Genomic DNA, 23,515 nt, shown 5'->3' on the forward strand with positions numbered 1-23,515 from the left:
GCAGGGGAGTTCTCAAACCTACCTGAGCTCGAACTCCCCTCTCGCCCTTCTAACGGGAGGGAGCCCCAGGCTCAAGGATATTATGAGCTCAGGGCTCTCTCCCGGGACAGCATGCCAAACAAGCTTTATTGATTATCAGCTAAGTGTGAACTCTTGAAAAATACTCAAATCGATCAAAAACATTCTCAAATCCCAAATGTTTAAAATGTATGTAGGATGATTTTAGATACTCTTTCCTTGCTTGCTTCATTCATTCATTCATTCATTCATTTTCTTTTGGGCTTAGTTGGACTTTTTTATTTATCAGGGGTCACTACAGCGGAATGAACTGCCAACATATCCAGAATATGTTTTGCACAGCGATGGCCTTCCAGCCGCAACCCAGTACTGGGAAATACCCATAATTCACATTTACTGCATGTCTCTGGACTGTGGGGGAAACCCACACAAACATGAGGAGAATGTGCAAACTCCACACAGAAATGCCAACTGACCCAGCCGGGACTCAAACCAGCGACCTTCTTGCTGTAAGGCGACAGTGTTAACCACTGAGCCACCGTGCCGCCCAGTTATGACATCATAAAAATTGTGTTTAAATTACATTTATAATTACTTTGTCTGAAAAGTAACTGAATTACTCAATTATTAATTTAACTACTTGATTAAAACTGCTTAAAACCCCTAAGACTGAAAAAACTTTCAATTCTTTAAATTTTAATCACATTTTTTTGTTGTTGTTTTTTTAATTAACACTTGTTGATGTTAATCATTATATATATCCAACATTTTAAATGAACGAAGGACACAATTACCAAATACAATTACCTTTAGGGGGCAGCACGGTGGCTCAGTGGTTAGCACTGCCTCCTGGCAGTAAAAAGGTCGCTGGTTTGTGTCCTAGCTAGGCCAGTTGGCATTTCTGTGTGGAGTTTGCATGTTTTCTCTGTGTTCGTGTGGGTTTCTTCCAGGTGCTCCGGTTTCCCCCACAGTCCAAAGACATGCGCTATAAGTGAACTGAATAAACTAAAAAGTGTGAATGTAAGAGTGTATGGGTGTTTCCCAGTGTTGGGTTGCGAATGGAAGGGAATACGCTGCGTAACACATATGCTAGATAAGTTGGCGGTTCATTCCGCTGTGGCGACCCCTGATTAAAAAAGGGAGTAAACCGAATGAAAATTAATTAATGAATGAATGAAATTGGCTGTAGTGTGCGTGTGTGAATGTGTGCATGGGTGTTAAACAGTACTGGGTTGCGGCCAGTGCTTAATTTGTAAATTGCGAGGTCCCAGAACAGATTAGGGTAACAGATACGGCATGTTACCAAAGGAGGAAGAGGTGTCCCGGACGAAAGTGAAGACGGGGGGGCTGGTGTCGTGAACGAAAGTGAAGGGCGAGAGGAGGGGACTGTAGGGTGGTGTCGAGGATGAAAGTGAAGACTGGGTGGGCTGTTGTCATGGATGGAAGTGAAGGGCAGGGGCAATGGGGTGGTGTCACGGAGGACAGTAGAGGGGGTTGGAGTTTTGTGGAAGAAAGCAAAAAACGGCACAAATTAAGCCCTGGTTTTGGCTAGAAGAGCATCAGCTGCAAAAACATATGCTGGAATAGTTGGCGGCTCATTCCACTGTGGTGACCTCTAAAATAGAAAGTTGAAGGAAAATAAATGAATGAACGAATTACCTTTAGCTATTCTGAAAATATATTTGTTAAATTACTCTGCTTATGTGAATTGATTTATACAGAACTGTTGAATTTATGTACAATATTTAAGGCAATTAAGCAAGTAACTGAACCTAAATTACCTACAAATGAAAAGTAATCCCTAATATTATTTTTTTCTGTAGAAAAGTAATTTATTAATGTAACTAATTACTTTGTAACTCATTAATTACAAAACAAAAGATAAAAAAGTCTTATGAATAATTGAAATAATACAGCAGTATAAAAAACTGACTTAGAAATATAAAACTATTGAAATTGTTGGATGTGTCTATAGGAAATGACCACAAAATATGCACACACACATGTATTCTGCTATATATTCTTTTAACATGTTACAGAGCGAATACATCATTTCATTAGCAGCGATTCATGGGAGGTGGACAATGTAGTTCTTTGCACAAATTCTTCTATTAAACTTTGTTTAAAAAAAGTGAAATCAGTGCGAGCAGATGAGTCAACTAAAGCTTATACAAACAATTGACAACTTCAGATATTCCTTCAACATTTTAACAGTAAATGTAAAAATCTATTTTTTTACTTCTGGAACCGGACTGTGCTCTTTTCACATTACATTCATACAGCGCTCCTTCATTCTGTTCATAATAAGTTTGAAAAAGACTAATCACATTGCTAAGGTAACATCAAATACAACCACTTTACTGGGTGGCTCTGCTCTGTATAAAGGCCAGAGCTACAACAATCAGTAACAGCTGCGGCGACCTGATATTTCAGTGTGTTCTTTACAACGCTATTAAATTACCAAATTTGAGCTGTTCGTTATGGAAAAGATCATTCTGTGAACTAGGTGTTTACAGTTTAGCAATCAGTCTCTCACAGAACTCATATTCCTTCACTCCAAGAGCAGGATCTCTGGCGGGAGGTGCTGGCAGAACCAGGGAACAATCACTGTCAAAGTATTTTCCTGTTATTCCTTCATTTTCCTCTGCCACTGCACAGTATATCGGACTGAACGCTCCCTCCTCTGCGGTCTGAGGTGGAAAAAAATTAACATAAAGTCAGTGCATGAGAAACAAGTTCTGTTTCTAAATGAATGTGTTTGTTAGAAGGTGTGTTTCATTCCAATTACAATCAAAAACTCATCTCTTCCACAATCACCTGAACCCCTGTGGAAAAAACCAGGACCCAACCAAAACCAAAACCTTCTTTCCCCTCATCACACCACACAACAATCCTCAAACATTAAGACATTCTGAGTGTGCCTCACACAGATTAGTGGGTTTGAAAAACCACCTGTAGAAAGCAGACGTTCATCTCTGACACTAAGTGACACCAGTTTTTGCACATTTGCACCAGTCAGTTTTTTACTATCACTCCTTGGGCTCTATTTTAACAATCTAGGCGCAGAGTCTAAAGGCATCGCACTTAATCATTAAGAGCATGTTCGAATCCACTTTTGCTATTTTAAGGATGGAAAAATACGTTTTGCGCCCTGGTGCATGGTTTAACAAGGCTGTGCTTATTCTCTTAAGGAGTTATGGGTGTGTTTTGAGCATAACATGCAGACAAATGTAAACGTGTATTTATTAAAACAAATATAAATATGCATATAATAAGTAATAATAATAATAACATTATATAATTGCAAATTTTTTTTATGAGTAAACAAAAAAGTCCCCTGAGGTGAAGAAGGCATGAAGGCAGTGGTTTTATAATTATGTAAAAAAAAAATATATATTATTTTTTGTAATATTTTATTCCTTTATTTTTTATGAATGTAAAGATATTTGTGTATGGTTGTACATCCTGTATGAATATATGACTTTAGACCTGCTTTTTAGCTGGTCAATGGTGCGGTCTATTTCAGTTCCTCAAAATAGCAATATGCCAACAATGCGCCTTTATACACCTCCATTCTGTACCAGCACATTCATGACTCCACGAAGTGGCGCAAATGGATTTGCTATTTAAACAACGTGGCTAAAAACTTAGGGTCTTGTTGGTCTGAAAGTAGCAAATAATCAAGCCAAACATGTCTTGCGCTTTATTGCGGCGGGTGTATGATAGGACCGCATATCTTTAAAAAAATAACATTTATAAAATGCATCATGAAGGGTGCTTTACACAGGTGAGTGGACTTGACAAACCACCTGTAAAAAACACTCTTTCATCTCTCTGATGCTTAACTGATATTTGCATTGGTTTTTACACCTTTGCAAAAGACCACTCTGTATCTCTAAAAAACTGTTTATGAAGTGCATTTATGAAGGGTGCTTCACACAGGTGAGTGGGCTTGACAAACCACCCGTAGTAACACTCTTCTCTCTCTATAAATACCTCACTGCCCCTTACTTTCTCTAGCACTTAATTCTCAGAGCACTATCAGTTCCTTTGTATAATTAGCACTTTTTATGTGTATTGCCTGTTCTTGGTGAATCGCTGAATTCCACTTTGGACAATAGCGTCTTCTTAATGAATAAAAGTTTCCTCGGAGCGATACATTCATTGTCACATAATTAGTATAAAGCAACTTGACAAATATTCATTCATTCATTTTCCTTTGGCTCAGTCCCTGATTATCAGGGATTGCCACCGTGCAACGAACCACCAACTATTCCAGCCGTTTTATGCAGTGGATGCCCTTCCAGCCACAACCCAGTACTGGGAAACACCCATACACTCTCACATTCACACACACACTCATATACTATAGCCAATTTAATCCAATTCACCTATAGCGCATGTCTTTGGACTGTGGGGGAAACCGGAGCACCTGGGGGTAACCCACAAGAACACTGGGACAACATGTAAACTCCACACAGACATGCCAACTGACCTAGCCAGGACTCAAACTAGCGACCTTTTTTGCTGTGAGGCAACAGTGCTAACCACTGGGCCTCATGTCGCCCCAGTATTATTTACATTATTAATTAAATTACGCAATAGTAACTCTCATAGTAACATAAAAATAGGAGTTATTGTTGTAATGTATCACAAAGGATTAGGCTATATTGACGTGTATCTATAGGTGTATCCATCCTTTTTCACCCAGAAATGTGAAAAGGGTCAATAATCAAGTAACAAACGTTGAGAGTTTACCCAATACTACCTTCACGTTTGTTTTCCGTGCAAGTATCTGTGCCATTTCTGCTTCTCAGTCACCGTGTCTCCCTTTCCCAGTCTTTATAAGCACTTATTGTTAAACTAACCTTGTAGATCTATACTTGGAAAATGAACAAATGGAATGTGTGTGATCCTGTTCCAATAAACTAACACTAAAGCATGTCATCCATTAACTATTACCAGACTCTACAGTTCCAGTGCACTAACAGTTCCAGATAACTAGGCAGGAAGCAATCAGATGCTGCATGTTGTTTAGTGTTATCAGATTAAACTCTGACTCACTTTGAAGAAGAAAAAGCCGATCAAGTTGAAGAGCAATCGTAAAATGAAGTTATAGTTCCTCATCACTTCCGTCATAACTACACCCGGATGCAGAGAGTTTGCTGTCACTCCTGAAACACACAAAAACCATGCTTTAATTAAAAACATTGCTCATCTCAACAACATTTAATGCTTTCTTTTCATGAATATCATAACAGTCATTAAAAAACTTGCTGTTTTGAGTTTAAAGGGGTTGTGCAGAGTGTATTTTTAAGGCTTGGTTGAGTTTATTGACCTTATTCTAAAATGCGGAAGTGCGCCTGTTTTCGGGATTGTTTTAGAACTTCAGATTCAGTTTCCTATGGGAGAAATGACTAGGAATAATAAACGGAAGCAAACAGTCAAAATACTTGCTCTACAAACAAATGTTTGCATGACTATACAGAACAAGTAGAATAATATAATAAGAATATATCAGTTTGCAACATCAAACAGCAAAACGAGCAGTTTTAATGTCTAAAAATGAATGGAAGAGAATGTGACCAGAACCCTCGAGCCAAAAAGATTCAAATGGCTGCGCCCACTCGTCAGCGAAGAATAAGGTGAATAAGATGCAAAGCAATGTGTGCTCATGCTTCATTTGTAGAAAATCACGTCATATTTATATATATTATATATTTTATATATATTTTATATCTTATTTTAATTATATACTGCTACTCAGCTAACATGACTACAGCATTATCAAAATAACTATAGTTTTGGCCTATTCTTAGATGTCTATTAGATTTTTACTGACAGCCCAACTTTAGCCTTGTTTTAGACAAGACGACTATGTTTAGATGTCCGTTAGACATCTTTTAAAAACGAAAAATGCTTGCTGGTTAGCTATTTTTACAAACTACACCACGTTCAAATGCTAATGTATACTTCTAACCAGACATTCACGTGGTAGCAACTCAATGCTTTTAGGCATGTAGACATGAAGATCTGCTGAAGTCCAAAATGAGCATCAGAATAGTTAAATAGATTTAAGACTTGGAGTGTGTTGTTGATGCCAGATGAGTTGGCGCATTTTAGAAACTGCTGATACAATGGGTTTTCATCACACAACCATCTCTACTGTTTACACAGAATGGTTTAAAAAAAAAGAAGAAAATCTGAGGGATGGCAGTTGTGTGTGTGAAAATGCCTTCTTGAGAGCAGAACACTGCAAAAACATTACTAAGACCAGGGGTGTCCAAACTCCTGGAGAGCCGGTGTCCTGAAGAGTTTAGCTCCAACCCTAATTAAAACCTGAACCAGGCAATCAAGCTCCTACTAGATATACTAGAAACTTCCCATAGATATATACATTAGATGTCGCCTACCCTGTTGTTGTCTATTGGAAGGAATGCGTCAATAGAGCCACCATTTTGGAACAGGGAAGCGCTCCTTTGAAATGAATGCGGGACCAAGGTACAGTGGCGGACTGTGGCCATCCAAAGCCAGAGATATACACATATGTCTATGATCCTGAGTTTTCCTGGATGTTAATATGCTATTTTTTTTTTTTTTTAATTACGAAAATTATAATTTTGCATCACTTTTTTACATTGATGGATCAGTGATCGGACTGGCATTCCTGACAAAAGGCTTGTGTTTGTTTGTTGGAAAATGTACTATCCACCCTCCCTGTTAAATTTGATCTAATCCGTGTCCTGAAACACACCCCCTCTCTTGCTTTCACTTCTCATACTGACGGAGAGAGCAATTCGTTTGTGAATGAATCCCCGTTATGAAAGACTCCTTCACTAGCAGACAATAATACAAGTTTCAGGCATCTCGTTGTCATATTTCTTTTGCAGTGTTTGCAGATTTTATTCAACAAAACGAGCATAAGCCGAGTGTTTAGTGCGAGTTGGAGCTAATTTGCCTTATGGTGAATGTAGTAAGTGACTGTATTATCATCAATAACGTTACCTGTTTAGCACAAAAGTTCAGAACATACAAAAACGTAAAAAAACTTAATCTCACCTATGAAACGTTCTGCCTTTGTGCTTTGTTTTCTTTGTTTGCTTGTTACTACACCCGTAGACAGCGCTAAAGTCCCGCATCTTCACGTAATAACACTGTGTTGACTAGTGTGGTTGAATGACATTTGTCCTGGGAGCGCTGTACCAATGTGGCGGCGCTATTGACGCATGCTCAGGGTCCCTATGCAATATCTAGTGTATATATATATATGGAAACTTCCTGGCAGGTGTGTTAGAAGCAAGTTGGAGATAAACTCTCCAGGACACCAGCCCTCCAGGACCGAGTTTGGACACCCCTGACTTAGAATGACGACTCTCAGAATTGAGTGTAAACAGCATGATAGAATGGATCCAACCAGCTCTAATGGTTCATGCTGGGGTGTTCTGTCGATTTTTCCTACCTGATCATATTTTCCTACCGCCCCTTCCTAAAGTAGCTTGTTTATGTGATGGAATACCTATCAGAGTGTGCTACCAGTATACATTTGGATGTAGAGTGGAGCTGTAGTATCACCTCAGTCCAACCCAATCCTTAACATTGACCTCAAAACTAGCAATCAGGTTTTTCCAAGACCAATTCTAATTCTAATTTATGATTTTTTTTTCTAGAAACCATAAAATGGTTTATGTGAATAAAATGTGTATTTGCTTTGTCATAGGCTGAATCTGCAGTTTCAGTTTCAGCAATTGCTCTTTAATAATGATTCACACAATAAAGAAACATGCATTATAATAGGTAGTTAGTGATAATTTAAAAGAATTTATCATTTTAAAATAGGAAGTGAAAAAAAGCTGACTTTGTGAAATTAAGAGATTTATGAAGGCAAAAGTTGGTTCAACCTGAAACAAGGTTGTACCCAATAAAGTGGCCCAAGACAAAAGGATACACAAGACATGCCATTCGTATAGTTTTGAATGGGGAAAAGTGTATGGTCAATCTGGCGAATAAAGCCCCGCCTACTAGTACAGGAGCCAATAAGCGATAGACTGATGATTCAGAACTCGGGGGAGGAGCTTTGACAAGACAAGGCTTTCTGCAGATTTTGTGTAATTCGAACATTTAGAAATGAAACTAAAGAGACAGTTGTTGGTTAATTATATTGGTGGTTCAAAATATGAACCGTAATCATGAGCTTAGAAAGCAATCTTGGGGAGTTTGATGTTTCCCCATTGAAATTGAATGCCCGAGCACAGTGGCATGTCAAAGATGGCAACCAAGTGAAATGACTTGCCTTAAAGCAGGGGTTTCCAAACTCGATCCTGGAGGGCCGGTGTCCTTCGGAGTTTAGCTCCAACTTGTTTTCTAGTATATTTAGTAAGAGCTTGATTAGCTGCTTGAGGTGTGTTTGATAAGGGTTGGAGCTAAACTCTCATGGACACCAGCCCTCCAGGACCCAGTTTGGACACCGCTGCTTTGAAGGGATTTTTTTATATCTCTTTTTTAGCTTTATTGAATAGGACAATAGATTAGAGACAGAAAAGTGTAGGGAGCATTGAGAGCGGAACAGGACTCGGGTTTATGTGAGCATCTCAGTTTTAAATGTCAGCGCACTGAACCATTAGGCTATTGGCAATGACCAAATGCAGTTTTAGTTTGCGAACCTGTGCCCTGAAGCCTGCGTGCCAACTCGTTGGTCCAGATGACATTGTGCAGCTTGGTGTGGTTGTACACACGATTCACCCCATGGTTTAGTTTCTCCCCATGGAAATGGGCGAAGTCCACGTCACCTTTCCAGTGCATTGCGGATGCAACATTTACAATGCGAGCCGGGGCGGATTTCTTTAAAAGGTCTGTGCAACAAAGAAAAGAAAAGGTGTCATTTACTGTATGTGAGTTACCTCCAGATGAGTTTGGAACGAAAGGATAAACATTAGGGATGTTGACCTAAAAGCAAACTGGTGAGCAGGAATGGTCCAACATGGTTGGTTGCAAATGTGATTTCCAACCCATCTGCTGTGATCTGTATGGGTAAGCCTGTAGGTAAGAACATATCATGAATTTATGGGAGAAGGAAGGACTTTTCACACTTGAAATAAATAACACTGAGTCATTTTAACTCTAGGTACAGAGAATTAATCATCAGATTTCACATAATGGCTTATAATTTAATGGGTTATTAAATAATTCTGAACATTCACATGCTAAAAATAAATGGTCCCCCACTGTAAACAATGCTGGGTTCCACCAGTTGATTTGTGCTGGGACAACTTGAAAGAATTAAGTTAACTTATTGTTTTTACAAGTGGATCGAACATAAATAAATTAAGTTTCCCCCTAAAACCTTAAGAATTGTGTTGTTTCAGCTCATTTTAAATAAGTATGACCAAAGAACAAATGTCGTTTTTTGAGTGCCTGGTCAATGCTCTTACACTGTAAACCCTGCTGTTGTCATTAATAATATAATGTTAATATAACTTGACATTACTTAAAATACTAAGTTCTAAGTACCAAGTTGGCATCAGAGATTAAACAGGTGTGTTTAACTTACTCATTAGGCAGTAAAAAACGTTTAATTAATATTTTAAGTTCTCTGAACTTAAGATTTTAATGTCCTTAAACAATTCACCATGTCTCTGTTTAAAATGATTGGTTGCTCTTGAAATTTTGCCTTGACAACCACTCTGATTGGTTGATACATTTTATATGACACAAGGTGGTCATTTTGCTTAATGAGATCTAAAAGTTTACGTTCTTCAGATTATTAATCACCTGTTTTAAATGGTAAGTCTCTAAAAGTGAGGGTGACGTAGCTCCGTCCCCCCAGTTGCTGCACCCCTTAAAGCTTATATACTCTGGGTAGCACTGTTGCCTTACAGCAAGAAGGTCACTGGTTTGAGTCCCGGCTGGATCAGTTGACGTTTCTGTGTAAAGTTTGCATGTTCTCCCCTTGTTCGCATTGGTTTCCTCCAGGTGATTTTCCCCACAAGTCTAAAGACATGCACTATAGGTGAACTGGGTATGTTAAATTGTCTGTATGTATGTGTGTATGTCCTGGTCCTCCAGGTTGGGAGTTGAGCGTTCGGCTAATAAACCACCTCGTAAAAATTAGATGTTACGAAACGCCAACATGATGCGGCTAAATATCAACTTTGAAATAAACAGCCTTGTGAGTGAATAAAGAATATAAAAGCTGAAAAATTTGAAGTTTTAGTCTATTAGCCTTTTTATGTCATCTGTACTTAAACATTTAATTTAATTCAATGAAGAGACATTTGGTCAACTCAATTAATTGAGTTGTCAGTTTCCCATCACTCCAAGCGAACTGAGGGAATCACTTTGCTCAAATCATTGGAGTAGTCTCGACTTATGGTTTACAGTGTAGTGGCATATTTGGACCAACATAACAACCTGTTTACCTAATGTTTACATCCTTTCTGTCGGGTTTTCCTAAATACACTACAATAATTGTATGAAAAAATTTATTTACAAAAGAATTATTCGCTTCAATTTCAGGATTTACACATCAAAATTCAACAGGAACTTTTTCACTTTAAATCCTGAAACAATAATGGGTCTTGTTATACATCGAGCATAGAGTAAGAACTAAGTCAGGCAAGACATTGTCAAAAATGTGCATTTGACAGCTTGATTTGAGTGAATAATTAAAACAATTTCAATATTTTTAAAGATCTCCTTCAATAGACGTGTTCGTTTTACGATGGGTTTATGTGCTTTGAGAAACTTCAAATTAAGGGCCACAGCTCAGCATGGAAGAGCTAGGATCAAACTAAAAATGATTTACTGTTTTTGTTGGAAAGAAGAAAGTCATTTACTCCAAGGATGGCTTGAGTGTGAGTAAATAATGTGGTAAATAACTTTTTTTTTTTTTTTGCTGAACTATTCCTTTAAGCACAGTGTGAAAAGCCTTTGAAAAAATAGGCAGTTCCACCTGAGGCCCCAGCGTTATTGACCAAGATGTGCAATTCCTTCTCTTCCTTCAATATCTGTGCTGCAAACTTCCGCACAGACTCCATGGAGGAGGTGTCAAGCAGGCGCAGGTGCACATCATGGTTTCCAGTGCTTTCTCTGATTTCTTTCAGCGCTGCAGTTCCACGAGCCTCGCTGCGACAGGCCAGAATCACCCGAGCCCCGCGACGGGCAAAGTCAAGAGCGATGAACTTGCCGATCCCTGCATTAGAGATAAACACAAGAGATCATTGACACAACTGTTGAACAAGAAGAATTTGAGTATGACTAGAATGATTTTGACTTGTGCAACAGAGCAGCACCTGCCAACTTTCTTTTCCCCCCAGGGAAACAAAGCATTGTTTTATTAAAGTAGCAAACATATTTTAGGGACATTTATTTGTATAATCACTGATTTACTACCTTGGGTAAATTGCAGTTAGTGTAGAAACACCGCAGCTAATTTGTGAATGCACGTTGCTATTCGTTTGTGGTTGTTTTGTCTCCTTTTTGTAGTAAAACCATGCTTTATTTTTGTAAAGGTCATTATAAAATAGTCTATTAAACTTCAGTTTAGCTCATGATATTTCATGCTTCATTTCATTTTAAATCTCAATGGGATATTTGAATCTCTTTTAAGAGACTAATTCAATATCTTGATTTATTTACAAACACAACAAGAAAATTGTGTGTTTTCAAAACACCCTTTGTCAAGTTTCAGACCAACAAGTCAAGAAATTTTAATAAGAACTCTTTGCACATTATCATTGTATCCAATACTAATCCACTAATTTGGACTCGAATAATATATTTCTATATTATATAGACTCACCGGCCTCTTTATTAAGTACACCTTACCAATACCGGCATCAACAAGACAATTTCGCCCACAGAACTGCCGCTCACTGGATATTTTCTCTTTTTCGGACCATTCTCTGTAAACCTTTGAGATGGTTGTGCGTGAAAATCCCAGTAGATCAGCAATTTCTGTCACCAACAACCATGCCACATTCAAAGTCACTTCCCACATGGAAATAACCTATATGAGAATATATGCGCATATATGAAACCTATATGCAGTCTACATGCACATATGTGATAATGTTGAATATACATGACACACATAGGCAAAACTAAGGTGCATATATGTGCATATACAGGCCATTTAGGTCTTTTGTATTGCTTCTTTAAATCCACATATAGGACATGTGTACAAGATGTCTTGTCTCCTATAGCTCATATCTCACTTTGGCAACTGCCTAGCTCATATTTTCTAATATCAATGCAATAACTAAGAACTAAAAAAAAAAAAAAAAACGTATGTATGTGCGAACACTTGAAATTAGTATCACATGTAATTGGCATGTTATGGAATTTAACTATGGCAAATAAGTGAGAGGAGATGGAAAGCCATGATGTCTTCATGTTTTCCTGAAAGTTACAAGGTCAATTCTTTGTTGTATAAAGATAGTGGAAAAGAAGGAAATGTATAACAAAATAGTTTGTAGTTTTTTTTATTTTGTCCATATAGTGTATATTTTAAGACATATATGGATATATGTACATATTGGAAAACGGTCAATTTTATTTATGTCACATATTTAAAAAAAAACTTTTATCAAAACCTATATTAAAACATAGGCTATGTTTAAATAGATTATTTCCGTGTTTTGTAAATCACATTTTTGCCCATTCTGATACTCAGTTTGAACTACAGCAGATCCTCTTGACCATGTCTACTTGACTAAAGGCATTGAGTTATGTGAATGACTGTAGTTGTACCTAATAAAGTGACCGGTACGTGTATATACACGTTTATAATTATCTATTATAAGTATATTAATAGATAATACAGGAAATAGAATGGGTAATTAACATTAATTCATTCAGTAAATAACATTTAACATTCAGCACCTGAGCAATAACCTTTTCCTTTTTTCACCAGCACACTAAATAACTCCAGACACACATTAAAAATGAGAAACATGTGGGGCAAATATTGGCTCCAGCTTTAACTGAAAATAGACATGACAAATTACTATAAAACACGTGTTTGTCGTCACATTTCTTTTAACAAAACGGGCATTTATCTTCCAGGTAATTGTGCGCTCATCAAGATGTTATTGTATTTACTAAAAACAAGCAATGACAAGATGTCACCTTTATAAATGTTGAGTAATGGAAATAAAGTTGATAATTGCTTGTTTATGTTAACTCGCAGCACATTAACAAACGTTAACAGACATGAATTTGGATTTAAATAATACAATAGCGCTTAACCAACGCCGTACAAGTATTGTTTATATTAGGCTAGTTATGTTAGTAAATACTACATAGCATTCATAAACTAATTAAACCATATTCTAAAGTGTATCCGATAGTACAAATAACACAAATTAATGCTTAAAATAGTGAAAGTGATAGGCTATTCTCACCTGTGTTTGCTCCAGTCACAATCGCAGTTTTCCCTTTTAACCTCACGAGACAAGCGCGCGGGTTCCACAATGACTTGCGTTGCGCGCGCACGACTAGAGCCAATATCACCGATGAAACCATCCATAACGGATGGGAATATAAGTCACTCCACTCCCAGTTCATTTAACGAGCCGATGTGCCTCCGTCAAAATCCTCGGTTTACTTTTAGGCTAAGCGATTTGCCGACCGTAGACCGAGTGGCCACTGCGCTCTTTGCGCTCTCACCTGGCAAAGGCTGTAAATACACTGACTGAAGTACTCCAAGGCTACTCCCATCATCCACTCAGCAGTAAACAAATGCTGTCTCTGGGTGAAATATACACCTATACTCCAGAGATTCCTTCTTTCCTTTCTCTTCTTTCTCTTTTTAGTGGTATTCTAACGCCAAAACCTTCTCTTTCTGAATACATTCATATCTTCAAATGTGCTGGTGGGCAAATGCCATGGGCGTTGATAGGTGGGACAGCGCCAGTGGTGAAAACATTACTGATAAATCCTGCTTCTGGCTAAGTGCTCGCATACCTGATTCATACGCATAACACAATTGCCTTAAAGGTATAGCGCACCCCAAACTGATAATTATGTCTTCAATTAGTCACCCTTCACTTGTCACAAGCCTGTTTGAGGTTTTTTCCTTTCTTCTGTTGAACACAAGCAGATGTTTATAAGAAAAATAAAAACCAATACTTGTTTGTTTTTCCTACTATGGTTGTCAGTGTTGGGGAAAGTTAAACAGGTAGCAAAGAATTCAGATTTGCAGAATTCAGAAAGCAGAATTGGCTCAGATTTGTCATAAAGCTGGCACAGCAGGCATTTGTCCGGCACTGGCATACAGCATGTAGGCCAAACATGGGTTTGGCAGAGGTGGCACCGTCTTTAAGGCGGCACATAAGACTTGGGCCAGACCAAATGTAATATTTGGCCCAGATGGTAAAAATATACATGTGGGCCTGTTACGTTTCACGTATGTTTTGTGGTATTTTGTTGTTTGTTTTCTGTTTTGCGTTCTCTTATCTCTCTCTTGTTGTGGATCCTGTCCCGTTTCAGGTGTGCAACCATTGGTCGAGTGAGCTGTCAATCACCTTCGTCACTTAATCGGCGCGCCAATAAGGATTGGGTCCGCGAAGTATAAAAGCCGTGAGCTTGCGCTGTTTTGGAGGAGCGCTTAGCTCACAGCCAGCCTCCTCACTTGTGTCGGCCGGCCTGTTCACTTCGAAGTTTGACCAGAAGAATAATGGTCATGCCCAACAGAGCCTGCTTTCTCTCAAGGTTTTTTTTGCCTTCATGTTATCAATTGGTGATGTTTTTGTTCCTCGCAACTGTCACCACCTTGCTTGGATCGAGACCAATGACTGTAAAAAATATGGACGACGCGACAGCCCTTTTTCCCATTGAACGCCTTGAGGGCAAAACGCCTGCTTGACGGGCACAAACTGTCGCAAAAGACTGCTGAAATTGGAGCCAGACATGCGCAGAAGGACTGTCTGATGGAGCCAGAGGAGGAGCCGCGAAAATGAGCAGAGTCGAGCTTCCAATCAAACGCTTTATGTAAAATCAACTACGCCCCCCGAACTTCTCAGCATGCGTTTGCTGTCATATCAACACAAATGGATGTAATAACGTTAACAAATATGAGGGTTTTATATATTCAATCGCGCCAGCTCCGGGCCGCAGCGCACAACTTACTCGCGGCGTCGCGGACTGATTCCGGCTCGCATGCGGCAGCGCCTGCTCGCTCGGCCGCCGCATCTGGCTCGATTGACTCGGACTGGAATCGGGCAGTGAGTCCAGGCATCCGGAGTAGGTCCAGCAGAGGTAACATTAGTCAGTCTGAGCTCTAAGAGATAAGTCTCCGGCAGGCGAGAATCTAGCCGGAACTGTGTTTTGCTATCTGGGTGGTTAGGCGTGTATCAGCAAACTAATAAAGCCCGAAAAAAGCCCTGAACTTAGCGAATAAACAGTGTTCCACCAGGATCATGTATGTCAGAAACTATAGTTTACTGCTGAACTCATTTTGTCATGGTAAAATAACACAGAAATCGAATAATAACATTTCAGTCTACTTCAGTCTCCTGCCGAAGCTCAGACGCCGCGCTTTGAGAAACTGTCAATCACAGCTTTCAATCACGATGACACGCCCAGCATTAAATTACTGCTAAAAACAAACTGTTTACAAAAATGAAGATCTGCACCTATTTCAGCACAATAACCAGTGCCTTAATCGACCAGAACTATCTTTCGGGACATTTTATTGCAAGTGTAATATTTTTTTTTATTTGGGCTCAAGTCTCCTTCATTAACACGGAGGAGGCGGGCTTTATGACTTGTACTGCAGCCAGCCCCCAGGGGGCGATCTAACGGCCGAAACCTTCACTCAAACGTAGGCTTGCGGCACACTTGATCGAGACTTGTGGAGCTGCGCTTCGTGAAACTTAAACCACACTGAACTGAACTTAACTCTGAAATCTGGACTTTATTAGAACTATGTTAAACTGCTTTGACACAATCTACATTGTAAAAGCTTTATATAAATAAACATGAATTGAATTTATTGTAACTATAATTTGAATTCAGCAATTTATTTCTTCAAAGCTAATTAATTAAACTAAAAAGTAACTTACATTACATAAAAAAATAACTCCGATATTATTACTTATTGTTTTAAAGTAATGCCTTACTTCACTTGTTACTCGCGTAACTTGTAATGCGTTATCCCAACAGTGGTATTCAGAGGTTACAGTTTTCCAGCTTTCTTCAAAATGTCTTCTCTTAGGTTGAGAGTGAGAGGGAGAGAGATATTAAATTTTAATTTTTAGGTGACCTGGTACCTTGCTACTCAACAGTTCTGAGTTTCTATCATATATTTAGCTTCATAACCCACCATAAAATTTCTTTAGTAGAAAGGTTTGACCTGTCTTTTGGTCTTTTCAGACTCCTTTATATGAAGCCACGCCATAGAGATGTTAAGATGTGACAGCCAAGACATTTTCATATGCTATTAACTTACAACAAAACCAGAATTACAGGCTTTAAATCCTTTCCCATTAACTATATTACATATATTTTATGTTTTAAGAGTTCACACTTATCTGATGATTGATTATAAAGCTTTTTTAGTATGCTGTCCCAGGAGAGAGCCTTGAGCTCATAAGATCCTCGAGTCTGGGGCTCCCTCCAGTTTGCAAGGTGAGAGGGGAGTTTGAGCTCAGGTAGATCTCGAGAACTCCCCTGCTGTAGTAGCTAATAAACAGATAGTGATTGCTTTTTAAGAGATAACTACTTACTAGGAGCATGTCTATGGTGGTGATTTGGATTAGTCAATTAACTTAAGTATGTTTTTAGACAGTGGGAGGAAACCAGGGAACCGAAGGGAAACCCACGTGAACATGGGGAGAAAGTGTAAACTCCGCACAGAATCGTTGACTGGCTTGGTAAGGACTAGAACCAGTGACGTTCTTGCTGTAAGGCAACAGTGCTAACCACTGGGCCACCGTGCCACTCATCTATAAAAGGAGGAGGAGTTGGGGTGGAAGGGGGGATTCTTTGAAATTAAGATGGCTGTTATATGGAACTTAGGTATTTATAGTGGCTTAGGAATCTACCAATCTGATTGGTTAATCATTAATTAAATAAAGCAAGGCCAGCATTTATTATTATTATTTTTTGAAAATTAATAGTTTCTCAGTGAGTATAGGCATTGTATACTGGTGCTTTTAAACAAAACAGATTTATTAAACAGATATATTTATTAAAATAAATTTTAGTCACCAAACATATTTAGAAATGAAAAGATAATACAATTAAATTCAAGCAAAACGTTGCAAAAAAAAAACAAAAAACAACTAACATAATTTCAACAAAAATTAATAATTTTAATGTCTTAATTCTTTTGCTTCTCTTGATTTTTCCTCTTTTTGAAATTTGTATTCAATATTTTATTTAATATACTCTACTCTGCAAACAAAACTACTTCCAATCAAAATAAAAAAAAAGAATCGATGAAGCACTTATAAAGACAGGAAGTGTACGCTCGTCTGAAAACGATGTGAGCTAGTGCAGCTTATGTGTTGCTGACAGGAAAATCCTGAGGTCATGTTGGATGAGGATGGCCAGATTTCCTTTTGTGCTGTGTGTAATGTTTATTTTAACAAGAAAAAAACATTCCTTGGAAAAAAAAAAAAATAAATAAAACCTTCTCTTACAGTGATATTGATATTGAAATCTTTTACTCGATGCCATATGTCAAAAACCACAGAAACACAGAACTGTTGAAGATGAAGTAAAGAAAGCTGTTAGCAATTATATCCCCAGCCTTTTGCAACATAGAACTATGAAGTCCTTTGATAAGAAACTGATATCATTGTCACATTTACCCCACAACAGGTTCTTGTCCCAGATATATAGACTTTCACAGTAACACATTACTGCAAATTATAGTTCACCGCCCCCTCTTTTAATTGCTTTTGTGTAAATATTCTTTCCTGCAGTTTTTTTTAGAGCACACTCATTTCCCGCACACACGCAGGACAAAGACCCTGACCTGTTATTGTCTGCATGCCTTATCAGCTGCTTATCTTTATTCAGGAATTTACTGCCATCCTCTGTTTGTAGATCACTGCACTCCCCGAATCATATAAAAATAAAATAAAGATGAATTATATGCATGAGTCTAAAGAAGTAACAGTTACACATTGCTATGCAATGTAAACATTTATACTGATTTTTGGCTCCTTTTACCTCCAGGCAGATTGAAGCATGTGCTGGAAACATTCCTTAGAGATTTTGGAGCATATTGACATGATAGCAACATTATTTTCCTGTCTGCCTGGTTCTGTTATTGGACTGCTCTTTGGATTATTGACTGTTTGCTGCCTGGTACCTGATGTTTTGTTTGCCGTTGTCTTATCTTGCATGTTTAGCATTCTATAATAAAAGCTACGTTTGGATGTCCAAATCCAATACAACACCCGATCCCTTACAATAAATTACTGCAGTTTTAAAAGAAAGGAAATTACTGCAGTTTTTTAACGGAATACTGCAGTTTTAGTTAACTTCTGGAAAGTGCAGTTTTTTTGGACACAAAAAACTGCATTATGTCAGTGTTTTGCAATTATTTAAGCATTATTTAAGTGTATTGGACACAAAAAACTGCATTGTTTAAGTGTTTTGCAATTATTTAAGCATTATTTAAGTGTATTGGACACAAAAACTGCATTATTTCAGTGTTTTGCAATAATTTAAGAATTATTTAAGTGTATTGGACACAAAAAACTGCATGATTTAAGCGTTTTGCAATTATTTAAGCATTATTTAAGTGTATTGGACACAAAAACTGCATTATTTAAGTGTTTTGCAATAATTTAAGCATTATTTAAGTGTATTGGACACAAAAAACTGCATTATTTCAGTGTTTTGCAGAATTTAGGCATTATTTAAGTGTATTGGACACAAAAAACTGCATTATTTAAGTGTATTGCATTAATTTAAGCATTATTTAAGTGTATTGCAATATCACTGCAATTCAACTGAAGTACTACAATACAACTAATTGCAGTACATCTACATCTACTTCTAATACTTAACACAAGTTTTTCGTGCACAAAAAACTGCACTTTTCAGCAATTGCAATATACAGTATTCCTTAAAAAAAACTGCAATTATTTGTTTTAAACTGCAGTTATTTTTTGTAAGGGATGTGTTACAATAAAAGCATTTTTGCCTCCAAAACAAATTTGATCATGTTCACGAAACATGCATATGGTTGTCAGGAGCACAACAAATATCAGATGATGTGAGTTGTACTGTTTTTATTGAACTTTAATATTTTGTACGCGACATATATTTTATTTATATGTAATATTTTGTTTGCAACAAAAAGGACAAGTTTATTGACAAAGATTTTGGTTCCTAATGGGGGTTCTCACTCTTATTCTCCATTTCTTGGGAAAACCAACAACTTCCTTAATAAAATGTAGCATGTTTATGTGTCTATATTAGTATATTTAGATGTTACAATATTTTCTAGCAAAAAGAAATGTGCTTAAAATAAAAAGACAACATTCATTAACCAAGACTGGGCATGGGTTGATGTCTCCACTGGGTACGAATCAATCTCATGGCAATTCGTAACTTTTTGATTTAGTGGCTAATTCATATTAATTCCTACTATCTAATTCATACAGTTTAAAATCGTACATTTCTATATGACTGTGTCATCAGTTAAGAGTGCTGGTAAAACGGAAAATAAAAAAACACAACAGGAAGAGGTAATTTGATAAAAAATAACAACAATATTACTGTGTTAGAGCTTAAATAAACTTTATAACGCAAAAACAACATTACGTACGCATATTAATACAGCTGTTCTGTGTCAGTTAAATCAGTTGACTGTTGAATAGATATATATTAAATACATACATATATTATATTATATTATATTTAATAGCCAATGAAGGTTTAAAAAATAACCCAACAAAAGCACCATATATTTAACCGAACTGCTTGAGTTATTAATAAATAACCAAATATTTTTAACTCATAAACAAATAACCTATGTTTTTTAGAGTGTGGTTATGAGCTTGTACAAGTGTATCTGTATTAAAGGAACACTCAAACCATTCTGAATCCATTCTGCTGATCTCCGAGTCTGGCAGGAAAACTTTAGCTTAACTTAGCATATATAATTGAATTGGATTAGACCATTAGCATCTTGCTTATATATTTTTTTAAAGACTTGGTGCATTTTTTATTTAAAGCGTAATTATTTTGTAGTTACATTGTGTGCGAAGGCTGATAGAAAACTAGTCATCACAGGCTCATTGTGAAAATGTGGCTGTCATGGACCAGGTTTGGTCCTTGTTAAGTTTTTCCCCTCTGTGCCCTGCTCTAAGCTGTTAGTCCTGTTCTAGATTTACTCTTATTGGCGTCCTTATATCTCCCTTGCTTTTCATACCCTCCCTTGTCAGTTTATTGTTGTTATGTGTGTCATCTCTAGTCTGCATTGCTCAGCTTACCATCTTTGTTCTGTCCAGTCCTGTCTTGTTCCACGTCTGCTTTAACGCTTTGATGAATGTACTGTGAGGTTTTGTTTCACCTGTCACTCTGCCAGACTGCCAGCGTGTTGATGTCGAGTGTTCTCCTTGTAGCTGTGGGCTAACCGGATCCTCCGGCCCTCATCTCTGTAAAGACAGTTGGTAGCTTTTGTGTTTTTAGACGATCCAGCTCTGCATTCGACTTTTCAGTTCTGTTTTTGAATGGCAGATTGCCTGATTTTGACTTTAGTACAATACACTTAACAGCATTCTGTCCATTACAGTACCCCTATATACAATTCTAAAGAGTGCGAATTATGTAGCCAATGCTACGTATGGCTGCATTTCATCTTTAAAACAAATGCTTTGGGGTGGTAGGTCACCGCTGATGGCTTCTGTTTCTTTTCGTGCTATCAACTGACCGCTTACCTCAGTGTGGACGGCTTTTCCGCTGTTAGCAGTTTTCCCAGTAGCTCGCTATGTACGTTGGTGGACTTAAAACATAGAGAGGAGTTGACCATGGTGATGGGCTCGAGTCTGACGAAGAGCAGTTCCAGAAAGCAGGTAAAACAAAAGAAAAATAACCAAGTATATAAGTGTGTCACCGACTCGGCCCCAGTCATTCCCCTCGCTGGCCAGCAGAGGACGCCATCCCCAGACTTCTAGCATTACATCATCCTGATTGTGCAAACACCTGAACTGAATCACGGTAATGACCCACGCCACCTATATAAGCCACACTCAAACCACTGTTCATTGTGAAGTCTTGTTTAGCCCCGTCCAGCATTACTGAGCGTTATTTCCTGCCTGATCTCCTGTGTATCACCCCGAACTGTTCTGACTCTTAGTTGCCTCCTGCCTGCCCACGACCCTTGCTTGTCACACGGATTCTGAACCTCGCTGCCTGCCCTCGACCCACACCTGCTATAAGGACTCTGAACCACGCCGCCTGCCACTGATCTAAGCCTGGTAAATCACTCTGTGTCTGTCAGTCGCCAGACCAACGACCTTGATTGATTACTGTTGATGTGTGTTAGCACTGTAGTGCGTATTGGATGTTTGTGCTTGATTGTGATTTAATAAATACTGCAAAATAGATCCCTCCGTGTCAGTCTCCCCGTTACATTGTGGGCGTGGTAAGATCTAAACATTGTAATATTCAGGTGGCTGTGAGGGCTTTTCTTCTTTTTCTTTTTTTTTTTTTTGATTTGTTTTGAAAACACTGTCAGTTAGGTTTAGGGAAGTGGGTGATCAGGTCAATCGGGGCTTTTGAAAACATTATCAGTTGGGTTTAGGGAAGGGGGAGGGTAGATAAATCGGTTGATGTGTCAGTCAATTGACACCAGCCTATGGTGGATTTACATAAGAACAGCAGGAACGGCACTCGCAAGAAAAATTTGAGATCTGAAAAAGGAATCGGTGAATTTGCCAAACAAAAAAACATACCTGCATGGGGCGTACAGGATCTCATACTGTCCAGAAATGTATATAGGCGTATGTATAAATAATGAGCCTGAGTTGAAAATAGATGATATAGGAACGGTCTCTTTCTGGCATGATAATCAAGGAATTTATCACTGTACTTATTGGCTGCAGCAGGCACAATGATATTACACAGGATCTGAAAATCTCCTAGGCCAATAGCAATGCTTTATAAAATTGCGCCTGCTGCTGACATGGTACAACGGCAAAATTCCTTAAATGTTACCTTGCAATCAGTATACTTCCTATAATAACCTAGAAAATAGCAACTTTTCATTTTCCAGTCTTTCCCAGTCAGTCCTAATACACGATGTAACTACAAAAAAAAAAAAAAAAAAAAAAAGCTTTATATAAGAAAATGATCAAACATCTTTTAAAATATTTTAAGCAAGATGCTAATGGTGTAACTCAATTCAATGATGATGCCTAAATAGGCTAAAAGTTCTCCTACCAGACATGAAGATCAGCTATTTGAATCTAAAAATGGTAAAACTCAACTGCTTAACATAAGTGACTTGTAAAATCAGGTTATGCCACAGCATTTTAATCGGGTTGAGTTCAGGACTCTGACTGGGCCACTCCAGAAGGTCTTAAGTTAAAGCAAATCTGTTGTTGATTTACTTCTCTGATTTGGTTCCTTGTCCTGGGTGAAAGTGGCAAAGTAGGTAGTGCTGTCGCCTCACAGCAAGAAGGTCGCTGGTTCGAGTCTCAGCTGGGTCAGTTGGCGTTTCTGTGTGAAGTTTGCATGTTCTCCCTGCTTTCGCGTGGGTTTCCTCCGGGTGCTCCGGTTTCCCCCACAGTCCAAAGACATGTGGTACAGGCGAATTGGGTAGGCTAAGTTCCCCGTAGTGTATTAATGTGAATGAGTGTGTATGGAGGTTTCCCAGAGATGGGTTGCAGCTGGAAGGGCATCCGCTACTTGAAACGTGCTGGATAAGTTGGCGGTTAATTCCGCTGTGGCGACCCCAGATAAATAAAGGGACTAAGCCGAAAAGGAAATCGAATGAATGAATGGGTCCTTGTCCTTTTGCATCACCTTGAGTTAGCAGTCAGATGGTCTTAAAATGTCTTGCGATATGTCTTGATGGAAATCATTTTTCCGTCGATAATAGCAATCTGTCCAGGCACTGTGGGAGCAAAGCAGCCCAAACCCATGATGGCCACCTCCACTATATTTCACAGTTGGGAGGAGTTTGATGTTGGTGTGCTGTACCTTTTTCTCTCCACACATAGCATTGTGGGTTCTTTACAAACAACTCAATTTTGGTTTCATCTGTTCACCTAATATTGTGCCAGTAGTGCTGTGGAACATCCTGATGCTTCTTTAGCAAACTTTAAACTTTTTGCAATGTTTTTTTTTGCACAGCAGGGGTTTCTTCAGTGGTGTCCTCCTTTGAATTCAGTTTTGTTTAATGTTTTACTTATTGTAGATTTGTCAACAAATGCTAGCATTTGCTGGAGATTTCTATAAGTATTTTGCTGACATTCTAGGATTCTTCTTCACCTCATTGAGCAATCTACTTTATGCTCTTACAGTCATCTTT

The 23,515-nt window shown here is 38.2% G+C and overlaps 2 protein-coding genes across 4 annotated transcripts in view; one reads left to right on the plus strand and one right to left on the minus strand.

The window, feature by feature from the left end:
- Positions 1 to 23,515, plus strand: part of gtf3c5 (general transcription factor IIIC, polypeptide 5) — a 678,526-nt gene that overhangs the window by 618,547 nt on the left and 36,464 nt on the right. The window lies entirely within an intron of this gene.
- Positions 2,025 to 13,685, minus strand: zgc:64106. 3 transcript variants are annotated; one of them, NM_200377.2, is made up of 6 exons: positions 13,419 to 13,683; positions 10,967 to 11,206; positions 8,962 to 9,051; positions 8,679 to 8,867; positions 5,083 to 5,192; positions 2,025 to 2,708 (listed from the first exon to the last, which is right to left on the minus strand). In NM_200377.2, the coding sequence occupies exons 1-6, from the start codon at positions 13,579 to 13,581 to the stop codon at positions 2,529 to 2,531; spliced, it is 972 nt and encodes a 323-aa protein (NP_956671.2). In that variant the 5' UTR covers positions 13,582 to 13,683; the 3' UTR covers positions 2,025 to 2,528. The 3 variants fall into 3 exon arrangements, 1 of the variants encoding a protein (NP_956671.2); XR_012396488.1 differs by lacking the exons at positions 2,025 to 2,708; positions 5,083 to 5,192 and adding an exon at positions 6,620 to 8,336 and having other exon boundaries at positions 8,484 to 8,867; positions 13,419 to 13,685; XR_012396487.1 differs by lacking the exons at positions 2,025 to 2,708; positions 5,083 to 5,192 and adding an exon at positions 6,620 to 8,336 and having other exon boundaries at positions 8,471 to 8,867; positions 13,419 to 13,685.

The sequence above is a fragment of the Danio rerio genome, chromosome 21 (assembly GCF_049306965.1).
Source record: "Danio rerio strain Tuebingen ecotype United States chromosome 21, GRCz12tu, whole genome shotgun sequence".
Taxonomy (NCBI): domain Eukaryota; kingdom Metazoa; phylum Chordata; class Actinopteri; order Cypriniformes; family Danionidae; genus Danio; species Danio rerio.